Source organism: Equus asinus, chromosome 12 (assembly GCF_041296235.1).
Source record: "Equus asinus isolate D_3611 breed Donkey chromosome 12, EquAss-T2T_v2, whole genome shotgun sequence".
Taxonomy (NCBI): Eukaryota; Metazoa; Chordata; class Mammalia; order Perissodactyla; family Equidae; genus Equus; species Equus asinus.
The window spans coordinates 82,409,120-82,433,977 of NC_091801.1; the positions used below are offsets into that span (position 1 = coordinate 82,409,120).

General features: G+C 43.0%; 1 protein-coding gene across 23 annotated transcripts in view; it reads right to left on the minus strand.

Moving 5' to 3' along the window:
• PTK2 (protein tyrosine kinase 2) overlaps window positions 1-24,858 on the minus strand; it is a 278,805-nt gene that overhangs the window by 91,587 nt on the left and 162,360 nt on the right. For 13 of the 23 annotated variants that reach the window (XM_070481680.1, XM_070481679.1, XM_070481677.1 and 10 more), the window contains 4 exons: window positions 23,167-23,274; window positions 21,069-21,186; window positions 14,448-14,478; window positions 10,481-10,533 (listed from right to left, as the gene is read on the minus strand). In XM_070481680.1, coding sequence (XP_070337781.1) covers window positions 10,481-10,533; window positions 14,448-14,478; window positions 21,069-21,186; window positions 23,167-23,274 — 310 coding nt within the window. Of the gene's footprint in view, window positions 1-10,393; window positions 10,534-14,447; window positions 14,479-21,068; window positions 21,187-23,166; window positions 23,275-24,858 lie in introns of all 23 variants that reach the window. The other 10 variants (XM_070481678.1, XM_070481671.1, XM_070481683.1 and 7 more) reach the window with 1 other exon arrangement.

Consider the following 24,858-nt stretch of genomic DNA (forward strand, 5'->3'; position numbering starts at 1 on the left):
GCAACTTGCTTTCAAATAGTTCAAGGAAAAAAACAGAGCAAAGGATACAGCAAGTGGGCCAAAATAAACACATAATGAATCTGAGTAAACAATGTATGAGACTCCATTTTACTACTCTTACAACCATTCTCTAAGTGTGAAATTATGAAAAAATAAAAATACAGGGCACATGCGTTTGGACTCAGATACAACTGGCTCCACTATTTACTCCCTGCCCCTGGAGAAGTCGCCAAGTTCCATTTCTGTCTCCTATTTGTAAAATGAGGCAGCAACAGAAGCCTCCTTAGGTAAACAGCTGCAGACGGGACTCCCAGGCATTAGGCACAGGGCGACCACTCCGTAAGTGTCAGCTATTTCTATTTTTCTACTGTTTATTTTATTTTTAAACCCAGCTGAATATTCTTTACATTAACTTAAAAAGTAAATAATTAAAAAAAATTAAGTATAACTTTTCTTGAGTAATATCAAGAACATTAAAAAGGTGTTAGAATCCTTCTTTATTTTATTCAAGATAAATTACTTTATTCAAGATGATTACTTTACTGACGCTTGTTGAACATCTAGTATGAGCCAGGAAGACCATGTAGATGTGGGGGTGACAGCAGTGAAACAGGCCCTCAAACTCCTACCTTATTGGGCTTATTTTCTAGGAGAAGAGACGATAAACAAAGTAAGTAAATTACACGGTAGTACGTCAACATGTAAGCGCTGTGGAGAAAAACAACAAAGCAGAAGTGGGCCAGGCAGTGTTTTCCTACGGGGGTGCAACTCTAAATATGGAAGGATCACTTGCAAAAAGCCTTCTAGGAGCAGAGGGAGAGGGCAGCGCACAAGTCTGGGAAGGTGGGCCAGGGCAGAGCAAACGGCAGAAGCGCAGGCGGGCTCCGCAGAGGCAGGCGCGGGGCACTTGCTGTTGCAAGGTGACCACGCTAATCCAGGTGGAGAGTGCTGTAAACTCGGACAAGGGTGCTCGCAGGGAAACCCGGACTGTGAATATATTTGGGGGATTGAGCCAATTAGGCTTCGCCAATGGACTGGATACGGCAGGAGAAAGAATAGTAGCATCAAGAATCACCCCAAAGATTTTGGTCTCATCAACCAGAAAGAAGGAGCTGCCGCCTCCTAAGAGGAGACGAGTGAGAAGAGCATGCTTGGAGGGAGGACCAGGAGTTAGTTTTGAATATATTAAGTTTGAGATACTCATTAGACATCAGAGTCAACATGGTGAGATGGCAGGTGGCTGCAAGAGCCTAGAGTTCAGGGAAGAATCCAGGACAGAGATGACAGTTTGGGAGTTACCAGCATAACTAAGGCAGGAAACACAATGAGATCCCTGGAAGGGTGAGTCTTGTGTTCTGGGAAAACAGTCCTTCTAGCAAATCATCCAGCCAGAGGGGTCATGGGAACGTCCCTCCTCCCCTACAATGACAAAAACCCATGAATTCATAATGATGCTTAAAACAACAACATCTGGCTAGGGAGGCAACTCATTATTTTAAAAACTGACAAATAAAAGGAAAGAATAAAGCAGTTTTCTTGTCTTTCCAGTAGGAACCATGCCTCAAGGTAAGTGAACAGCTACTGAAGGAAAGTTGTCTTTAGAAGTATAATAGCTAAATAAATAAAGAAGACATAGCAGAATTCACATGTCGCCTTTTTGTGGCCCTTAATGAAATCTAGGTGTGAATGTCATTAGCTGCTAAAGCCATCAGTAGCTGCTAACACTCAAAGGAGCTTTATAATGGATGGATCACAGACTGACCCATTCCACTGATCAGCCTTAAGGGCACAAAGAGAGACAGCCAGATGTTATGTACATCACCTACGATGTATTCTTGTAAAAACAAAACAAAACAAATCACTGAGCCCGAATCTAATCAAACTTCTTTTGATCCTAATGACTAGCTAACAGGAAACATAAGAACACGGAGGCCTGAGAGGAATGCATTCAACACATCACAGAGGTGTAATCAGTCAGACCCAGAGTGCGAGGAAAAACAGCATAAGTGACACAATGTCTTCAACAGATAAGTGGCAATGAAAAAAGAAAGAGGAACCCTCATACACTGCTGGTGGGAATGCAAACTGGTGCAGCCACTGTGAAAAACAGTATGGAGATTTCTCAAAAAATTAAAAATAGAGGGGCCTGCCTGGTGGCCTAATGGTTAAGTGCACACGTTCCACTTCTGCGGCCCAGGGTTCACCGTTTCGGATCCTGGGTGCAGACATGGCACTGCTTGGTAAGCAATGCTGTGGTAGGCGTCCCACATATAAAGTAGAGCAAGATGGGCACGGATGTCAGCTCAGGGCCAGTCTCCCACAGCAAAAAGAGGAGGATTGGAAGCAGATGTTAGCTCAGGGCTGATCTTCCTCAAAAAATAAATAAATAAATAAATAAAATTAAAAATAGAAATACCATATGACTCAGCTATCCCACTACTGGGTATTTATCCAAAGAACTTGAAATCAACAATCCAAAGAGACTTCTGCACCCCTATGTTCATTGCAGCATTATTCACAATAGCCAAGATGTGGAAGCAACCCAGTGTCCATCAACTGATGAATGGATAACGAAGATGTGGTATATAAACAATGGAATACTACCCAGCCATAAAAAAAGACAAAATCGCCCCATTTGCAACAACATGATGGACCTTGAGGGTATCAGGTTACGTCAAATACGCCAGACAGAGAAAGACAAACACTACATGATTTCATTCATTTGTGGAAGATAAACAAACACAGGGACAAAGAGATCAGATTAGCAGTTACCAGGGGAAGGGGTTTAGGGGTGGGCACAAGGGGCGAAGGGATGCATTTATATGGTGACTGACAAATAATAACGTACAAATGAAATTTCACAATGTTATAAACTATTATGACCTCAGTTAAAAAAAAAGAGAAGGCCTAGCCGAGAGATACAGGAGGAGACAGGAGATGCAACAAGCCAAGTTCAACCAGTCTGCTGGTTTGACTCTTGACTGGATGAAACCAAGTGCAAAAATTCGGTCTTCAGGGAAACTGGAACACGGACTGGATAGTTGGTATTAAGGAATTACTGTTGGGGTCGGCCTCACGATCTAGTGGTTAAGTTCGGCAAGCTCTGCTTCAGCAGCCCAGGTTCAGTTCCTGGGTGTGGACCTACACCACTCAGCAACAGCCACGCTATGGCAGTGACCTACATACAAAATAGTGGAAGACTGGCACAGATGTTAGCTCAGGGTGAATCTTCCTCAAGCAAAAAGAGGAAGACTGGCAGCAGATATTAGCTTAGGGCAAATCTTCCTCAGCAAAAAAAAAAAAAAAAAAAAAGAAAAGAAAAGAAAAAGGAATCACTAATTTTTGCAATATAATAACATTAAGAAAAGAATTCTTATCTTTTAGAAATATTTATAGAGGAAATATGCCTTAGCTTTGCTTTAAAACAATCAATGGGGACTATGTGTTTGTGTAAGTGTGTAAAGGTAGAGAGGAAATAAGACTGGACATCAGATAAGATTGGCCATCAGTTTTTAGCTATTGCATCTAGGTGATGAGTACCTGGAGGGTCATTATATAACTTTATTCTCTCTACTCCTGTATATGTTTGAAATTTTACATGACAAAAAGTTAAAGAAATTCAAAATTCAAAAGCATAACAATACCCATTCATTCATATGGTTTCTGCTTGTAAAAGTACCAAAATATTTGTCTTGACTCATGTGGTTTGATTTTAGTAAGTTCCACAATTACGATGAAGCCATGACATGCTACAACTAGGGGGGAAAAGCCTTGACATCAAATTCTAGAATTTATATTTTAAAAGTTTCAAGTCTTCCTTTAAAATTTTTCTCTGAGAAGAAAAAAATAACTGGGCCTTTTGATGTTAGTGTATTTGTTTTTAAATTTAGCAAGATGACACTTGGGCTTCTTGTATTTTAGTAACAAATTTTTAAAAAATCATTAAAGTTTACTCAATATGGTGTTAAAAAGTTTAGCCAGAGGATTAAGAAGGTTCATGAGCCAAGTTTACCCAAACGCTGCCCATCGTGAGGCATAATTTCATATAGACAAAAACACGCTCTGGTTCAACATCTCTCAAGAAACACTATTGTCCCTTATTATGTGGAGGTGATTAGGGAGAAGGTAGGCATACTCTCTTCTGGAAAGTTCACACGGCTAAGGGAACAGATGTGTGTGGCCTGGAGAGTTGTAAAAATAAATATCCTCCTTAAAATTTGTGGTTCTCATTGTTGCTCTGCTTTTCACTTGGGCTCTTTTTCATTTGCAAGTGTCTCCGGCTACTCCCTGCCAGCGAGGCCTACAAGGGTCTGTCTACACGCCTGCAGCGGAGAGGGTAAGTCCAATTCCAGCGTGAGGAATCAGAAGCCAGTCTGGCCCCGGGCCGTTCTTCAGGATACTACTTTAGAACATATGTTGCAGATATTTCAGTACCTATGTGACTCCAGAGTATTTTTCTCAACTCCTTTAGAGACCAGAGGAAAGGGACAGGATTAAGTAGCCCCCCGGAATTTCAACAGAGGCAAAGAGAGCTCGAATGACGTAACAGTGGTGGGAGAGGGCGGGCTGGGAGAGAGGAGGCAGCACAGGGGGGCATTCTGATGACTCACTTCCGTCCGCACGCACAACACCATCAGTCATCCTGTCCATACCCAGGCGGAGACAACTGTGAGCCTGTCAGTGACTAAACGGCTCTCCTAACACCCGATTGATTACAGAACACTATTCATGACTGCTGAAATTAGATTTTCCAGTAACATGTCAAAACACCCAATACTTACCATTTTGTGCACATAAAAATAATCAGCAGCGTTGATTTGATTTTTTTTATTCCTAAAAGCTAGCATTTAAATCAAGCTTTAAATCTACTGAAAGCAGAAGAGACTACCTTGTAAATCATAGCATCATCAAAAGTGAAACTAGGGTGTACACCAGACAAAAGAAAGTCTTTCAAGCTTGAATACAGGGCAGACTTTTGAATTTTACCTGAAGAGCGTCATAAATGAGTCAGTACTATGCTATTCCTGGTAAATGGAGGAAAAAACTACAACGGAATCACACAAACTCTTCCAAGGTATTCCTCCCTTCCACACTGAACATCATCAAGCTTTCTGAATGAGTCAGTGTGGTCTAACGTAAAGACAATGGGTTTTGGAGCCCAAGATCTGGGTTTTAATCAGACTCTCTACTACTTACTACTATCTCAACCAGGCCAAGCCACGTCATCTCTGAGTCTTAATTCCCCATTTGTAAAGTGGAAATGTTACCAGGAAGACTGTCCTGAAGTTTAAACAAGACAGTACATGTAAACGTGCTAGGCATGCTCTCTGAGCTCTTCCATGTGTAAATAACTACTTACATATTTACAAAGCAGCAACACAGCAATGAATGAATAATATCCCACCACCACCATATATTTTGCAGAACTTTAAAGTTTACGAACCACTTTTGCCTATATAAAGTGGTTGTTTTAGAATTTGTAATGAAGCAGTTCAATGCAAATAACATTTATTTTGTTAAGGGTATTTTAGTTAAGAATAATTTTCAGTAACTAACTTGAAAAACCTAAAAGTAATCTCACATAAAGGAAATGATGCCGCATGATTAACAGCTAAACCAAAAGAATCTGTTCTAAAGTAAAAAAATAAATTTTTTTTTAATTTGCAACAAATACTGAAAAAGTATCATCAGAAAGCGGTGCATTTGTTTATCACAAAGGGCTCGGCAGAGACCATCAAAGCAAACATTTCTACCTACGGAAGAGGTCACTGCACTGACTGCCATGACGGACACACAACAGAGGGAACCTGTTTCACCGTCTCCATGCCCATCGTGGATAATCCAAACAGTTCACAAGAGCTGCGTGCACAATGCAGCGGCACTGTCACCTGTGCTATCCTCTATTTCTGGTCACACTTAAGGTTTTACAGCTTGATCAGGGCCTGGTTATTAAAAAACAAAACAAAGCATTAAAACACAAAAACCAACCAACCAAAACCAGAGTTTATGCCTTCGAAATACTTAAAATTCAGCTTTATTCATTGATTTTCCTTGGAAATATCTCTATACCTGGGAAAATTTCACCCATACAAACACTGCTCAAGCACCCATCCCCAATCCAGGCCACATCCTCTCTCTGAACACACTTACAGACCGCTTATTACAAGCACTGGCCTCTCAGTTCTAAGTTCTACCTGAGCCCTATAATAAGCACAAGTTTCCTAAAAACTTAATAATTAGGCTAAAAAAAATTCCTTTAGGCCCTCAGAATAATGCGCCCAAGGAATGCACTGTTCTGCTAGATATTTTTATAAATCTGTTCATCTCACAGTTACTTTTATAGAGAAACTGAGTCTAGATTTGAAAGATGAATTCTCCATACAGTGAACATCAGGTCTAACTGTGATCTTACTGAAGATGATCTAATAACTACATTTACCTTACAATGAAGTACGAATGAGAGCCTGGTTTCTCGTCTCTGGAATGTAAGGATATTGCTTTATTTCCCAACCAGGGATCCACCAAGAGCTGAAAACTGTCTCAAGCTATCTGGACTCTTATTCCTCCTGTTGGCTAGCCTCCAAGCCCCTTGCCCAACACCTCCGAGGAAAGTGTCCAGCACAATGCAGTGATAAGCTCACAGGGAATCGTCCGAGAGTCCAGTGACTCTCGATGTCATTGCCAGCTCTGCGCATCCTGCTCCCGGAATGCAGTCCTCTAAGTTTCAGCACATCTCCATACCTTGCTCAGGCATTCACTGATTTATTTTAAAAAATTACTAAGCACTTATGTCCTGGACAATAAACAGACAAAGAGAATATGTCTTTGCCTATGACGGGGTTGTGGTCTAGAGAACAGAAAGTTTCTAAAATAATTATACCCATTTAAAGATTATCCATAATAGAGAGACATATGGCGGGCTAGAGAACTCTGGGGAAGGAGTCCTAGAGTAGTCAGGGAAGGCTTCTAGGAGGTGGTGACATCTGAACCTGGTCTTGAAGATCAGGTAAGAACTTTTTGGTTGTGAACAGAAATGGGGGGGTCAGACAAGTCCCACTTTCTCCATCTTCCCACGTGCTTCTCCATCTGTACTTGGGGTAAACTCCTTTAATTGGTATTGAAAGGCAATATGGCCTGGAGGGCAGTAATGACCTGAGTTCCAATCCTAGCTCCATCATTTTCAAGCTATGTGACGCTGAACAAACCTGTTTACTCTCTGAAGTCAGTTCCTCATAGCTGTGAAATGGGGGATGATAAAGACCTTGTGAGGCTGTCACAGGGATTAAGCAAGTTAGTAGCTCCCGACGTGCATACCACACCGAATGCTTAATGAAAACAGGCCTGTCTCTTCTTCGCTGTGTGTGACCTTGGCCAAGCTCCTGAGTCCCAATTACCCTGCCCACTGCATCTCCTGGGCCTCCATCCCCGCTCTCTCTGCTACCCTGCTGGTGCCTGGATTTGCCAAGCTCCTTGGTGTCTGCATGACTCCATCTCTCACGTCATTCAGTTGCCTGCCCACACGCCATCTGCTCAGAGAGACATTTCTTGACCACAATTATAAACAGCTCCACCCCTTGCTCTCGATTTACCTGCTTTACTTTCACTCATTGTCTCTAGCCTGTCTCCTCCACAGAGTGTCAAGTCCATAAAGGAAGGGGCCTGTCTTTATTCGCTATCATACCCCAGGATCTGGAATGGTGCCTGGCACACAGTAGGCCCCATAAGTGTTTGCTGACTGATTTAATGTAAAATGGGACATGTAAAACTGGAATAATATCCCTCTTGCAGGGTTAGAGGTTAAATGAGATGGAGCATGACAGAAAGCAAATCATCACGGCTGGCACAGAGTCCGACTGCAGCCCCACCCCAGTCGCCTGCAGACAGAACAGCCCCGTGGCAGCGGAAGGAGACGCAGGGGAAGCAGGGGTCCAGGAGCAGCGGGGCGCTCTCCCTCAGTGGGACAGTACCACACCCACATGCTGCAGGGTTTCCAGGTTGCTGGGTAAAGAAATAACCTTGGGATTTAGTAACAGTGCTGGTTTTCTAGCTATGAACCTAAAAGCTGGTGGGCTAAGTCTAAGGTAGAGGCTCCTGGCCAGCCAGGCTGGTTCAGACATTATGTGTATAGTCTTTGTGGACGATACAAATATACCGCACTGGTTAGTCCAACTGCACCAAACTGAGCGAGCAGCAGGTGGAATGAGAGAAGGTCAACAGGAACCTAAACACATTAGTGTTGTCATGACACACCCACCGCACTCTTCCTTTACCTGTATCTGCACATTACCACAGTGACAGTCACACAGGAAACAGCGTCAGTGATCTTGAGGAACAGAAAGACTCAGACATGTGATGATGAGAAGAATATCCCGGCCTCTGGAACAGCTCGAGCAGAACTACAGAGCTACGGTGGGGTGAGTGGCACACCCCAGCTTCATGTGGCTGCAAACAACGTGGAGGAGAGAAGAGGGGAGGACTGGAAAGGGAGGCTGTGGAAGATGACGGAAGGCCTCTGAGGGCTGAGCTGAGGAGCCTAACCTGCACCTGACGGATTGTAAACTATTATTGAAAGTTTCTGACCAGAGAACTGCCTATTTAAATTATATACATGTGGCAGCAATCAAACTAGTACAGAGAATGGACTGAAGTATGAACTTCTAGTTAAGGGATAACTGGGAAGAAATAACGAAGGCAGAATCCTAAGGGAGGGGTTGGCTGGGAGAGGTAAAAATCCAGAGGTTTGATGATGATCAGTTGCTAAAAAATCTCTGAGGTTTAAAACCTGAAGAACTGAGGACACTGATTAAAAGGGATTGGAAAAAGGGAGAAGGAACAAGATGTGAAGGTTCTGTGAGGACCCACTTTACTTCATTATGAGCTAACAGGCCGTCCCGGCTCGCTCCCACCCGGAGACTGTGGCGCCTCCGCGAGGCAACACGGCGGCGAGGCATGCGAGCGCTTCCTGGGCCTCACTCCTAAGACCGCTCTCAGCCGGCAAGGAGACGGCCCAGAGTGCTACCAGGAAGGACTCGGCGCTGGCTCCAGCATCACCTCTTCTACAGAGCATCCTCTGAAGCCCAGGGACTGTTCTCTCCTCCGGACTCAGCTGAGCTGACAGAGAGAATCCTTCCCCACCCTCACCAGGAGGGCACGGCCTTTCTCTCTCCAGCTGGATTACAAACTCCCCGAGGGCCTGGTTTACACGTGTGAATCTCCTGTTCCCACCATGGACTGAACAAGAGCAAATGCTGAGCACTACTTATGCTGAGCGCCACTGCTGGGCTTAGGAGAGTCCAGCGAGGGCCGTGGGCAAGCGAGACTGCCCACTGATTTAGAACAGGCCAGGCTCCCTGCAGCCTGTGGGTGCCTGACACTGTCCGACAGCACACACTCTAGCACTCACGACCCCTCTCCCCTGTTAGGAAGCGATCGATGATTTCTTAGGCTGTGGTACTCGGACACACACCGCTCACACACAATTCATCAGTAAAGCATCCTTGCTAAAGCACAAGTATTTCTTTCTGCTAAATAAAAGCGCAGGTATTTCTTAAGAGAGGGCTTGTGGGATGTTTGTGCACAATTAAAAAATAAGCAATTACATTTCTATGTAGGAACACTAAACAAGAATCCAGTCATCAACTAGGCAAAAGCACAAAACTAAATTTCAGGAAAAATTAACTGAAGGTAAATTAAACTAACAAGAATTAGGTTTCTTCTAAGTCAGACTGTCAGATACTAGTCATTAGGAACTTACTATTTTAGAAATGTAACATTTACATTATTGTATTTACAGATTGTAAGTACGTGTGTAGATATACACATATATCTATGTCTACACACATAGTGAGCACACTTTAAGACACTAACTTGGGTCCTGAAAGATGCGTTTTTCCTCCCTTTCCTCTGTTTTCTACATTTTTAAATAAGGAAAAAAGGCACATATATTTTGAAAACATACCAAGGAAAGTACACACACCCATCACACCAGCAACAGTTAAGATGCTGCTTTCGCCAGTATCTTAACTGTGTTTTTAAGAAAGCGATATTCAAACACCACTCCATGTTCATCGTGAAAGACAAAAACCATTGAAAAATGTTTCACATTTCCTGAACTCAAAAAAAAATAAATATACAAAGCATATTCTGTTTCTGAATTACAAAGATAAATTATAATGGCAACTTCAAAAGTAAGCATTTTTACTCTAAATTAACATGACGTTAAAACTGAAAAATAACTTCTGACATATATCTCGTCTTAGAAAACAGACCTATCAGCCACATTTAAATGTGTTTAATGAGGGTAACATTGTACAACTTTGGGCAGCTGGACTGTTTAACTTGTGATTCTAGACTCCTTCCACTCTAGGAGTACTCGCACTAGTGATGAGGAGACCTCTAACGCGCAGTGGTCCTCCTGTCACAGCCGCCGCGCGCGTCCACTCCGCAGCCCGCCGTGAGGCTCTCTGGGCTGGCCGCTCACCTGACACGGAGACGGCGTGTGTCCGCACACCTTGCCTCTCGCTGTTGGCCAGCCTGTAACACAGAGGGGCAGAGCTGTGAGTGCCGCACTCAGGAAACAAACTCCCACTCGTCCCAACGGGCTGCCCAGGATCAGGAAGACTATACCACTTCCCCTGGAGACTTCACATCGTAAAGGCTGCTTTTACAATATCAGATTCCACCACCCGAGGCACTTAACCAGACTGCGTCACTGTTTTAAAGATCAGAAACTAAGACAGACAACTGAAGGACAGCGAACCGCGCTGAGAAGGAACTCGTGACAGTGACTTACAACACCGCAAACCATTTAATGTGGTGTACACGGGTTAGATAAAGTCTTAAATTTAAATGCCAGGCTGCAAGTGAATGCCCAAAAGTTATACAATGGAGGGGGAAAATATCTAGAATTGAAATTTGCTCTCTAAAATGTTAATTTGAAATACTGTAGTATGACTGGTCCTTCATACATTGAGAGCATGTAAAAAAGCAGGCAAACATTAATATTATTATTATTTACAGACTGAAAAAGGTAAGCTTAATGTAAGCTGATCACTTGTTTCATGAAATGATTCAACAACATCAGTGTTTTACATATTCACCCACACAAAATAAAATTTTGGCCAAAAGTTTCAGCAACATTAAAAAAATCCAAGTATTGGGGACAGCCCCATGGCCCAGTGGTCAAAGTTCCACATGCTCTGCTTTGGCGGCCCGGGTTCAGTTTCAGATCCCGGGCATGGACCTACTCCACTCATCAGCCATGCTGTGGAGGCATCCCACATACAAAGTAGAGGAAGACTGGCACATGTTAGTTCAGGGCAAATCTTCCTCAAGCAAAAAAGAAGAGGAGTGGCAGTGGGAGAATCTTCCTCACCAAAAAAAAAAAAAAAAATCCAAATATAGTTTAGTTTAAAATTTTTGGAAAGCACAAAACACAGAGAAAAAAGGAACCTCATAGTCTTCAAATGTCAGTTACCTTGATCTTTTTATAAAAGAAAACTTTTTCCAGATACAGAAACATTTACCACGGAAGTACTGAATAGAAATTTTTCTTAGTATGTAGAATTGACACTAGGAAATACTGGAACTTAGAAATAGTATATTTTTGAGAACTAGAAATATTCAACTGTATAATCTCTATAATTAACGATTATAGCATAAAGCCATAAAATTGAGTTTCTTTTATTGAATTCTCTAAGTATTTGAAATCTTATAGCTTTTAAGTTTAACTAAAGTGGTTTTCTGACAAATCAGCACTTTCTCTTCCGTTGCAGCTACATGACTTATTATAACTATCTTTGAGCTATATTTCTTGGGAAGCCATAGGGTATATAAATAGTCTACGTCACTTGCTTCCATGTCCTGCTGCCAGAACTGTGGTGTCTTCCTTCGCCACACCATGTTTCTGTGTGCTGCTGTGGGTCAGCTTTCTCACAATTGCATGGATTTCACTGCTTTTCTGATCAATAGCAGTAACAGTGTCTCCTGCTCTATGATTTGTGGAAATTCTGCTCTTTTAAAGTTTGATTTATTCAGTGTTTCTATCATCTGCTAGCACTTCTAACCTACTATCTTCTTCACTCACTTCTATATCTATGTTTATTATTCCTGTAACTTTTAATTCTCAAAGTCATCACCTAACGACTTTCCACAATTCAAGATACTCGGAGCATTAGTTCCTGGCCTGATGTGGGACATTAATAAATATCTATTAAATATTGTTGAATTTGTGAAAAACTGCCTAAAAGCTAAGAGAAAGCTGGTTTCGCCACCCCTTCACTCACCTGGACAGCTACTGTGTACTTACTATGTGCCAGATACTGCCCAGTGTCACGACCACAATGCCACCTGACCCTGGCCATCAACGAGGCCACAGGGCTATGGACAAGCAAAGAGGTTTTTTTTTTTTGAGGAAGATTAGCCCTGAACTAACATCTGCTGCCAATCCTCCTCTTTTTGCTGAGGAAGACTGGCCCTGAGCTAACATCCATGCCCATCTTCCTCTACTTTATATGTGGGACGCCTGCCACAGCATGGCTTGCCAAGCAGCGCCATGTCCACACCTGGATCCGATCCGGTGAACCCAGGGCCGCTGAAGCAGAATGTGCAAACTTAACCGCTGTGCCACGGGGCCAGCCCTGAGGTAATTTTTAAAAGTGTGATAAGTACTATGGCACAGTAGAAGGTGTTATGGGAAAACACACAGGAAGGCTCTCCAGGACTGGTTAGTCATTTCCAGAGGAAATGATGTAGGATGAGACCTGAGAGATGAGCAGGGCCTAGCTGAGGACAAGGGGGCTGGAGGAAGAGTGAGTCATGCTGGAAAGAGCGTTTACAAAGACCTGGAGGCAAAGAAAGGACAGTGAACTCCAGGAAGTGAAAACAGTTCACTGTAGCTGAAGAGCAGGGTGAGAGTAGCGAAAGGAGGCTAGAGGAGCCAGCAGGTGAGCAAGTGTACAGGATGCTGCCAGCCAGCTTAAGGATGTTGGCGTTTATCCTTAGAGCAACAGCAAGTGAGGCATCGGCTTTAATTAAGAAAGCTCCCTCACATTGTAGTACAGAGAATGGATGGACGATGGGCAAAACTGGACAGACGAAGATGGGTAGGAGGTGTGCAGAAGAAGGTTAATCTAGCCGGCCCGAGACTGCTATCTTTTGAGGCTGGCCCTTGGCTGGTGTGTGGGAACTTGGATTTCAGGAGGGTTCCCACCATCCCCTAACTAAGAAGTGTGGTCTGCTGTGCCTAAACTGTCTGTACAAACAATAAGGTTCACGGTGAAGCCCTGCTTTCCTTTGGGGAATCTAGAAGTTTGGGACATGCCAGGCTGAGAGTATGTATGTGATCAGAACCCCCAGGCAACGAGTCTTTAATGAGCTTCCTCACTAGACAGTATTTCACACAGCATCACACTCACTGCCAGACGAAACGAGTGCGCCCTGCGTGAGGCCACTGGGAGAGGGCTCTCAGGAGCGTGCCTCGGTTTCCTGGGACTTCACCCCTTGCGCCCTCTCCCGGGGCCGGGCTTGCTCTGTGGCCTCTTGCTGTAACACATCACAGCCGTGAGCATGACCATATGCTGAATCCTGCGAGTTCTCTCTAGAGAATCACTGAACCTGGGGGTGGGCTTGGGGATCCCTAGTCTGCTGGAGTAGCCCAGACAGGTGATGATAATAGCTAAAAGCAGGGGAGGGACAGTGGAAAGGCGGAGAAGTGGCTGATCTGATAGATTTAGAAACAGAAATGAAGGACTGGTGATGGACCGGCAGTAGAGAGGAGGAAGAGTGACAAGACAGCAACGATGCCCAGGCTTCAGCCTCCTGATCCTATTTCCAGGACCCTCGCAGGTGAAGTACTCTTCTGCAGGTGAGCACTCAGGCACACAGCTATAATTGTTTATTTACCTGTATATCTGAATGTCTAGATTTTAATTTTCAAATGGTCCCCAGTTCTTAACACACTGAGAATAGAGAAGTTATTAAATAAGTTCTTTTGGCATTACTATTTAATTCTCTTAATTTTATAGATCAACACATCTACTATGAAATTCATGACATAAACAAGTAAAAAAATTAACATAAATTTCTTAATTTTCTCCCATGTAACATAGCCAGAATGGTCGCCATTTTCAGGCTCTTATAAAGATTGGTGGTGACTATAATGTGACTGTTTAGCAACAGGCCTCCACAGTATTATCACTATGACTTTTCTTGAGCTCCCTACTGAACTTAAAATAAAGGGAAAATTCGTTTCAAACTTTTGATTAAATCTAAATACATAACATGATTTATAATTGATTTGATTTCTTTCTGGAAATATTTGTTTTCTAGTTCCCTAATCACATATGTAGAAAAATTTGATTATTAAAGGAAAATGGATTATAAAGCATAGTGATTTCCTTCCAGCGTCTAACACAACTGAATAACAACATGCACAAAGCAGCACTTACTTTGGTATTGACGGCAAAGCCCGTTCGCCTTCTGGGGAAAAAAAAGGAAAGAGAGATGAGGTTCCTTCCATTCCTTTTGAAAAGGTTACATGTAGAAATCGGGGAAAGATGAGTTTTATTCCAGTATCTTAGCAATAACCCCTTCAAGGAAGTTATTCTACCGTCTATCTTAGGCTTTCGTGGTCTTCTTTTCAATATTTCTAACAAACATAAACTGACTGTAGTTGCATATTGTTTAAAAGGTACTGCCTAATCAAAACAAAGCATTAACATGACAAATTGGTAAGAGATTTCCTTCCCAGGAGACTCTAAAAGATGAAGGATTTCTCATGGTTAAAGTCAACAATCTTTACCAAAATACTGAACATTCAACATTTTGATAAAAATGCTCACTAGCAACGACACCAAAATCTACGCAGTGAACAGAGAGAAATACAAAGAAAACAAATCCACAGGATGCGTGGCTACCAGAGGAACTGAAGAACCAGAGGAGCCGAAGAACCAAGCAGGCCTGCAGAGTGGTGGCCTGAGGGCTTTTGAGCGTGGCCACGGTGGGGGGGGGGGGGGGAGGTGCACCCGGGGGCCTCTAGGACGGTGCTCATCTCCCACCAATGACCGGGCCGGGCCCGTCGCTTTGGGCAGTGACTGGCTCCTGCCTGATGAAGCTCAGGACTTTGTTCAATGGTTGAGGGGACTCTCTCTCCCCACCCCTCCTTTTGTGAACCAGGAGCATGGAGCCTCCCCCAGTTTAATCTGGATTAATCTAATGGGCCCCTGACTGATCGATCCTCCCTTCTAATCCATCCCTGAGCTAAATTACTACCAGAATAATCTTCCCTAAATGCAAATTCATCAAGTCATTCCCCTGCTTAAAATTTTAGTGTCTCTCGACAGCTTTTAGGATGAAATTTAAGCACCTCAACTTAACCCGCAAAGCACAGCTTTGATTCTTTTGCCACACAAAACAGCTGTCTCCCTTCTTTGGGTGTGTCTGTAGGGCCGTGGGGTGGAGGTGCCTTCCCAGGCAGTTCCTTAGGTAACACCCCCAGTGCAGTCACCCTTGCTGTCCAGGATTCCTCTCCTTGCATTTGCCCTTGAACTCAGTCCCATCAGTTCCCTCCACCCACCAGGCCACTGAAGTTACCCTTGTCACGGTCTCTCCAGTCTCATTCTCTACTATTTCCTGATTCTACGTGATTGCATATTATATTTCCCTGAATACATCACGCTGCCTTGAAAGATGCTTGAAAGAGCTCTTTCTTCTGGTGGAAATAGCATTTCTCAATCTTTCAAAGCTCAATTCCACCATGATCTCCTCAAAGGAGCTCTTCCCGGAATACTCCAAGTGGCTTGGAATGGCCCTCCTGTGCTTCTGCTCCAGCATACAGAAGAGCATTTGCTACATATCGGACTACTTGAAGGTCGGACCTAACCTGCCACAGGTGTCCCTACCGCCCGGGCGGGCACCTGGCACTCAAAGGCTCTCAGACCAGTGCTTGGTAAACGAGGAATTCAATCAGCCTTGGGCCCCAAGTGAGTGACTCTCTGAACAACTGTTTATTTACCTATGAGACAGAGAGCACGCCGCCTCGTTTGCACGGATAGTTGTGAGGCTTAAAATAACACAGAACATATCCAACCACCGCACAATAGCCAATGCACTACAGGAATTCCATCCAAACTTCCTCACTCTTTGAATTATTGACATCCAAATTTCAAGCAAAATAACCAAGTTATACCATGAAGACCAAAGTTAGAATAAGTAGAAAATCTCATTGGTTGTTTATCCCATGAATGCTACCACCACCATCTTAACCACATCCAACACTGTCAATTAATGATATGGCCTTTCAAATGGCATATGTGTGATTTGTAACTGTTTGTGCACTCTTTCTTGAAATTTCTACTTCCTTGGAGAGAAAAACAACAGCTATTTTTTTAAAGATCTCTTTTTCCTTTTTCTTTTTTAATTTTTGCAGGGAAGGATGTACCCTGAGCTAACATCTGTTGCCAATCTTCCTCTTTTTTTTTCCCCAAAGCCCCAGTGCATGGCTGTATATCCTAGTTGTAAATGCTTCTAGTTCTTCCTTGTGAGCTGCCGCCACAGCAGGGCTACTGACAGACGAGTGGTGTGGTTCTGCCACCAGGAAATGAACCCGGGCCACCGAAGTGGTGAGTGTGCCGAACTTTAACCACTAGGCCCTCAGGACTGGCTTGAAAAAGAAACTAGTTATTAAATATTTGGTTAATATAGACTTCCAAAGTAGCTGGGCAGGAGTAGCAAGAAGGCTGTAAAAGAGCTGATTAACAACTGAAGGATCTTAAGAGAGTAAATTTTCAGGAAGCAAAAAAAATAACAGAATATTGAGCAAAATGGCAACAGACATTAATAGCAGTAGCATTATAAAAAAACCTAAGTACTCACTAACTAAAATGCCCAATTCTAGGAGTTAATTTTTAACATTCCTTTAAATTTATAAGTTGACTGAACATACGATTTCTCATGTCATTCACATGGTTTGTATCTTATTTCTCTGAATAAATTCTGTTTTTTTTTAAGGAAGATTAGCCCTGAGCTAACATCTGCCGCCAATCCTCCTCTTTTTACTGAGGAAGACTTGCCCTAAGCTAACATCCATGCCCCTCTTCCTCTACTTTATATGTGGGATGCCTACCGCCTACCACACCTTGCCAAGGGGTGCCACGTCCACACCCAGGATCAGAACTGGTGAACCCCAGGCCACCGAAGCAGAACGTGTGAACTTAACTGCTGCACCACCGGGCCAGCTCCCAGAACTAAAAATCTAAATAAATCTAAATCATAAAGATATATAACGTGGGGGAAAAAGTGAAAAAGTTGAAGGCCCCCTCCCCTGCTTCAAATACAATTCCATTCTCCTTAGAAGTATTCACTAGCCACAGTTGGGGACTTAACTTTCCCCACTTCCAGACTCCTTTTATGCTCATGAATTCACACAATAGGTTTGGATCTTTATATAAACAAATAAACGAGGGAGCATGCATACCTGATACAATACCATGCGGCTGCTGAAAACGACAATGGTGCTATTTTTGTGTTACAAACCTACATGCTCCCTCATTTATTTGTTAGTTCCCATCCTGCGGACACCGAGGTTGTTTCCAAGCCTGTGCAATTATAAACAATGGAGGGTGAACGTCCTGCGTCAGTGGTTCCGCAGGACACCTTTCTAGGAGGTGGACGACTGGACAGGGACCTGCTGCGACTCTGTCCTCTGGAAATGTACCAGCTGACGGTGATACCAACAAAGCGGGAGACTGCATTTTCCAATAGCCTTGTATTAGCAGTCTTTTTACCAATCTAATAAACATAAAATGGCATGTGTCACTCTGTCTGTCTGTTTACTGGACATTTATATGTTCATTCTTCTATGAGGCGCCCGTTTTTATACTGGGTTGTCACTGAATAAGAAGAACACTTGCAAAACACGAGATTTTAACTCTTTATTGTAGGTGTTAGAAATGTTTTCCCCTCTGTGTCACAGCTTTCAAACACGTTCCTTTTACTAATAGGAGCAACTCCACGTTTATATAATGCACTATCAATTTTGTTCTTCCTATCTTCTGGGTTTCGTGTCACACTTAGAGGCATGCATCCCCTCCCCTCACACTGTACAGTATTTACTCTCATCCTATATATGGAAAATCTACTTAAGAACAAGGAAATTATGACCCCATATTAATCTGCATAATTCCCTCCTCTGAGAATTTTACTAAAATTGAAAGTTGCTACTGAGCTTTCCTGTGGGAAAGGGACAGGTTAGATAACGCCCTACAATGAGGCCAGGGTCATGCAGCAACTTGGGTGGAACTCAGTTCAGGATATTTCGCTTATGGTTCTTACCATTTTCCGCCCCAAAAAACACCACCTTTTAAAGCACTTTATAATTTCAAGTTAATTGTGGTAGATCACAGAACTAACCAAGTACATCTGTGCATATTCAGAGCTCACATGGAGAACTTCCAGATCACTTATAACTGTTATCTCTGTTATACATACAAACATGCACATGCTGCTTACCATTAAGCACTTTATAATCCAGAGAAGACAGATGGATACATACATGATTGTTCTTTGAAGCACATTGCCAGGAAAACAGTACATGTTTGTAAAAACATGTTTTACATTTCTTTGAAAATTTTTTAATCATCTAAATTAGAAAACACACGTGTGCTCTTGTCCACATATATTTCTGACTATGATCCATTAAAAATGTTGGACTTAAAATATAACTTCACTTAGGCAATATACCTTCACTTTAGGTATCTATTATAAAATAGTCATGTAATAAATAAATACACTGTGATTTAGAATAAGATAGGTAAATTATCAAGCTTAATAATTCATTCTATAAAGACAATATAAAATTGGTAACAACCAATACCTACTAGGTTTTTATGAGAAGCATTTTCATTTACGCTCTTTTAATATGAATGAAGAACTTAATGCATCTCATTTCCCAAGCTTTGATATCAAAATGTTTCTCCCTAGAGGAGGAAAAAAAAGCCAATCAGGGGCCAGCCCTGTGGCTGAGTGGTTAAGTTCGTGGGCTCCACTTTGGCAGCCCACAGTTTCGCTGGTTTGGATCCTGGATGCAGACGTGGCACCACTCATCACGCCACGCTGAGGCAGCATCCCACGTGCCACAACTAGAAGGACCCACAACTAAAATATACAACTATGTACTGGGGGGTTTTGGGGAGGAGGAGAAGAAGAAGAAGAAGAAAAAAGAAGATTGGCAACAGATGTTAGCTCAGGTGCCAATCTTTGGGGGAAAAAAAGCCAATCAAAAACGCACACAGGAAGATGTTGAAGCTTTAAACATGGAATGGCTCATTTAATGTTTAAAGTCTGAATGTTATTTTTTTTTAATGTGTACCAACAAATTGATAAAGAACATTTTGGTAAATTAGGATGAAATAAAAATTATTTACCAAAAAGGAGATAGGCAATATGTTACATTTAACATTTTTCACAAAATACTGTCTTTGTATGAAGTTCTCTCAAAACATATTAGTAATATTTGTAAGGTACATACCTGTTTAAAGCACAAAATGAAAAATCAAGAGCTTATGGCTGCAAAAGGTTTAACTGAGAGCAGCCTTTAGACATTTCTAAAAGCAACTTCATTACTCTATTTCATATAAAGAAAGCTATATTTTAGAAAAAAGAAATGAATAGGCTTTCCTGGCCTGATCACAGTGGGAAAAACATTTTTGTGAGATCAGCCATGTCCTGGAATCCATACACTTAGTTCTTGGCCTCTTGGCTTAAAGCTTTAGCTATTGGTTTCAGAGCACAACATCATGACTCTAACTTTTAAACAAAGGTTCCAATGATTCCTCTCCATCACACTCCACCCCCCACCCCCCTTCAAACTGCTCTGTTGACACAGAGTCCTGGACGGCTGGGCAGGCGGGGCTTCCTGCTGTGTCTACACGCGGAGTCCAGTGCTTCATCCTTTGCTGTCCTTGTGCTCTGCTACATCTTCTCCACTATTAAACCCAGTTCTGCAGACCTGGACACACACCACTCAGCCCTTCTGGACTCTTTCCTCTGTAATCATCCTAGTCACGGAAGTGCCAACTGGCAGGGATCCTATGTCAACCTGCCACAGAGCTGGCTGCTTTACGGGCACTACTGTGGACCCATCCACCACACTATAAAGTCAGTATCATTCTTTTACAGATGTGAAGTTTCAAAGTCAAGGTTCATACCTTGTGTCAAGATCATCCTGCAACTAGCAGCATCAACGGGAACAACAATACCAAAGTTTAAGAATATTTTATGTGCCAGGTACAGCTCCAAGCCTTCCACATATATGAGGTCACACATCCTCCCCAAAATTACAGAAGATAGGTACCACTCTTTGTGTTTTATGGATGAGAGAACTGAGGCACAGAAAGGTTAAGTAATTTACAGATGGCAGCACAGAGGACTCAAGATTGGAACCCACAAGTTGATGCAATTCCAAAAGCCCCGTTTTTTCCTGCTACTACCATGCTATCATCCTGCTGGGAATATTTTCGTTCGATTATTTCAGAAATCCTAATCCTCTAAAATTTTCCTTCTTATTGCCTTGCAAAACCCCAGATCATTTCTGAAGTGATACAGCCTTGTTTCCAGGACAGTTACTCATTCTAACTGTCGATTTTACATCATGACTTAGAACTCATTTTTGTTCTCTGACTGCTCTAAGCTTTTGAGATCTATAAGGAAAAACAGGAAAGAGACTTTATTTAACATGAGCTACAAGGGACACTTTTTTTAAAAAAAACAAAAAACTCAGAACATAATCCCAAAAGTTTATTTAAGAATACTACTGGTAACCTAGAAAATAAGTATGGTGTTCAAAACACAATAGTCTAAACACAATGCTTTCTTTAAGCTCTATTCAAACCCAGCTCTTAAGCTGTGAGCTGGATCACTTCCCTACAAAGAGAAGAACACAGATTTACCCGACTGAATTATTCGTCTGGCCTTCACATTTCCAGAGTTATCTAAAAGAAGGATTACAAGCTGTGGAGGATGAGCTCATCGAACAATTCAGTGGGAATGCTCACACAGAAGCAGAGCCTCACCTTTCTGGGGTCTGATGATAAAAGACTGCGTGGCTCCATTCACCAGCCGGCAATATCCATCTATCAAGTCAGCCATATTCTCTGCGATGGTGAGGGATGGCGCTGTCACTGTCAGAGGCTAAAAAGGGGAAGAGACCAAGAAAGAGGCGTTATTGTTCTTTCCAATAATCAAAGGGACAGCTGCGCTATGACATCAGATCCCTAGATACACTTGAAAACAGAGAAGAGTGGGAGTGAAACAAGATTTGTCATAAGGTTTGAGTGAAAAAGGAAGTTTGATATTTGAAGGTGTTATTCCTAGAATATGTGACAGAAGGCAAACCTAGATGAAAACAGAAAAATCACTTAGATTGAGGCTCATGTTCCAGAACAAAAGGAGGTGAAAAAATATTTTCCTTCAGAATGCCTGGCCCCTTTGGCACACTCTAATTAAGGGAAGAATTTAGATAATGAGTAAGTTGAAGTATGGCTCATCTGAGAAACTAGACTAACATGGACTAAATTTTTATCAACCATCTACCACAATTTTTATAACATTAAAGAAAATTAGTAAAATTTCATTATTTTTAGTATGCATAGCATGTTCTGCCTAAGAGCTTATAAACCACTCTTTTCAAATTAAAAGATGCCATTGTGATGAACTTCCTTAAGACCTACCATTAAAGGTTATCCAAGAGATAATCAAAGCTGTATTTTACTTTCAAATACAGGTGTGGCCTAACTGATGTAGTATTCATCATCTCCTTCTAAATGAACAACTTACTCACCTGCATGATCCTAAATATTATTTGGGGATAGCAAAAAGGAAAGAAGATAGTCTGAAAATGACAGTGCCAAACAAGAACACTCTGAGCTATTTTCAGGAAATTTCAATTTACAGTAAGGTTTCAGTATTTTATGATATCATTTAACTCCAAGAAAAAACAGCAGACTTCCTAGAGCCTCAGAAGTGTTACAGATCCCGAGGCAGAAAGCAGTAAGAAGGGTGGGGAGCACGGGAAACACACCCGCCCGAGGTGAGGCTGCAACGGGCCGAAGAGCTCTGCTGAGCAGCGACAGAGGAGTTCCGAAAAACACGTTTCACGCGCAAGTGGAACTGCATGCGCGACCAGACTATTCGGATTCTTCAATACTCGAGGATGCTCTGTCCATCTTTCAGAAAGGGTCACCTTACGTACTATTTGCCAAATGAGCATTGCTCATGCCACGCCTGGTCTTTAACGCACTAGACTTCACGCTGATTAAGAACACAGGCTCTGAGGGGCCGGCCCCGTGGCTGAGTGGCTAAATTCCTGTGCTCCACTTTGGCGGCCGGGGCTTCACCAGTTCGGATCCTGGGCATGGACCTAACACCACTCATCAAGCTATGCTGTGGTGGCATCCCACACAGAAGAACTAGAATGACCTACAACTAGGACATACAACTATGTACTGGGGCTTTGGGGAGGGGGGAAAAAAAGGAAGATTGGCAACAGATGTTAGCTCAGGGCCAATCTTCCTCACAAAAGAAAAGAAAAGAACACAGGCTCTGAGTTCAGACTGTCTGGGATCAACCCCATCTCTACCACTTACTAGGACTGTGGTCAACCTCTTGTGCTCATTTTCCTCATCTACAGAACGAAGATAACCAAAGTATCTAAAGTACTTCTTTCACGGGTTCTGAGAGAAACACGTGCTGCTCTTGGCTTACAGGTAAAGTGCTGGAACAGTGGGTGACACATGCAGCAGGAAGTACCAGCTGCTGCTGCGGTTATTATTATGATTATTACCACTGAGAGAATGTCACATACAACACAGTCTGGGAAATAACGTAGTTTACAGAATATATAAATATTTTCATATAATTCTAACAAGTTGATTTCCTTGGTAATTCACAATAATCTTCAATCATCTTCACAATAATGCTCTTGATTGATTTTTAAATCTGTCTCCTGTTCTATTCTTGGGAGCATTTAATCATTATTATTTGTTATGTAAGAGAAACTTGTGATTCTGATGATCCATGAAAACTTCATCCTTATCTCCCAAAAAAATCATCATTTCCAAAATACCACTCGGTTTTAGTTTTCCCTTAATGACGGCTGTGAGACTTCCTTACCTCGGGTGCGCCTGCTATTTTCAGTTGCAGCATTCCTTTCCTGTCCTTGTCCTCGCTGTTTGAATACTGAATGGTCTGCACTTGGTTGAAGTCGGCCAGATGTGTCGGCTTTGGAAAGAAAAGGCAAAAACTTTGGACGACAGATAAAAGACTCACGTTGACTATTCTGTGACATTCTTATGGTCCCAACTCCCACCCCATTCTCCTAAAGGCATCCTCCTTAAGACTGGATGCCTGGGGGGAAGTGACAGTCCATGTAGCCCCAGTGGGGATCTCTCCCTCTGCAGAACAGTTGTGGAATTGCCAGAACCATCTGCTCACTTCCAGGTTAGCAAGTGCCTGCTCTCTATGCTCCCGACGGCCAGCGAGGAGCACTCCATCCGTAGGGTTTGGATGAGTGAATTACAGGTACCATAGAGAGAGAACACACAAGACAGAAAGGAAGGAAACAGAAGGCAGTGCCTGACTTGACTCACGTGCCAGCCAGGGGGAGAACTGTGTGAAACTCTCAGTCCAAGTGGACCTCTTGCTCCCCTTCCCACAGAGAGAGGGGCCCAGGCCCACACCCAGCACACCCTGAGCTAGACTAAGTCTCTGAAATTTATGGAAGTTCTTGAGTGTAATAGTTAGGAGCTAGGGGACAGCAGGTATCCAAAGGACTCTTGCCAGACAGACATGCCAAGAGAGACTGTCCATTTTCCAAGTACAATAAACTCTTTTTTCTTCTTATGAAGACAAAATACGCCCATCTGTCTTTTACCCTTCTAGCATTTCATGACAATGATCACTTTGCGTGACAAGATTCCTTCACATTTTCACGAAACAATTAGCCCACTTAATATTCCATTCTCTCAGAATATCACGAGGTATTAGCCTCTCCCCGCCAAGTGCACTGGACTCAGCACAGATGACGCCATTGGGACTGAGCTGGAATTATGGCTCAGAAAGTGACTCCTAGTCAGCTCCCCTTCCCAGCAAAACATCTTTGCAGCTTTTCTTTCAGGCACAGGTGTGTTCTGCGAGGCCTTCCTGCCTTCACATGGAATGCCCAGGGCCAGCCTCCGCTCCTCCTGTCCTAGGCCTCTGGGGCATCTGTCCTTGAGGAGCTGCCCCCTGCCGCTCCGGCTCTTCTGCAGCTCTTCACAGGGGCTTCTTCCCTCCCCAGTCTATACATGTTCAAGTGCCGCCGTGCTCTTGCGGTGGGCCCTGTTCTTCCCCAGCTGTGCATGGCCTGGTGAACACCGACCAGTCCTGTGCACGAGTACCACCTCCAGCCCTGAACTGGGACTCATGTATGCAACTCCCGACACGACATCCCCACATGGACCTCTGGGAGAGACTGCAAACTTAGCAGTCACAGGTCCTCCTTCAAAGCATGTTCCTCCTCCAGTCTTCCTCACTTCAGGAAAAAGCATCACCATTCAACCTCGTTCTTGAGCCAAGAAATGAAGGCATTATCTCTGACTGCTCTCTCCCTTACTCCCATATCCTGCCTAGCTCCAAACATTCAGAATCTGTGAGTTTCCTTTCCGTCTCCGTGGCTACCATGCTACTCCCAGCCACGGTAGCTTATCATGCAATTGTCTCCCGACCCGTTTCCCTTCGTCCATACTTGTTTCCCTACAACAAACCACCCCTATCTGGAAGCAAGGGAGGTACTTTAAAATGTAAATCAGGTCCTATGAGTCCCCC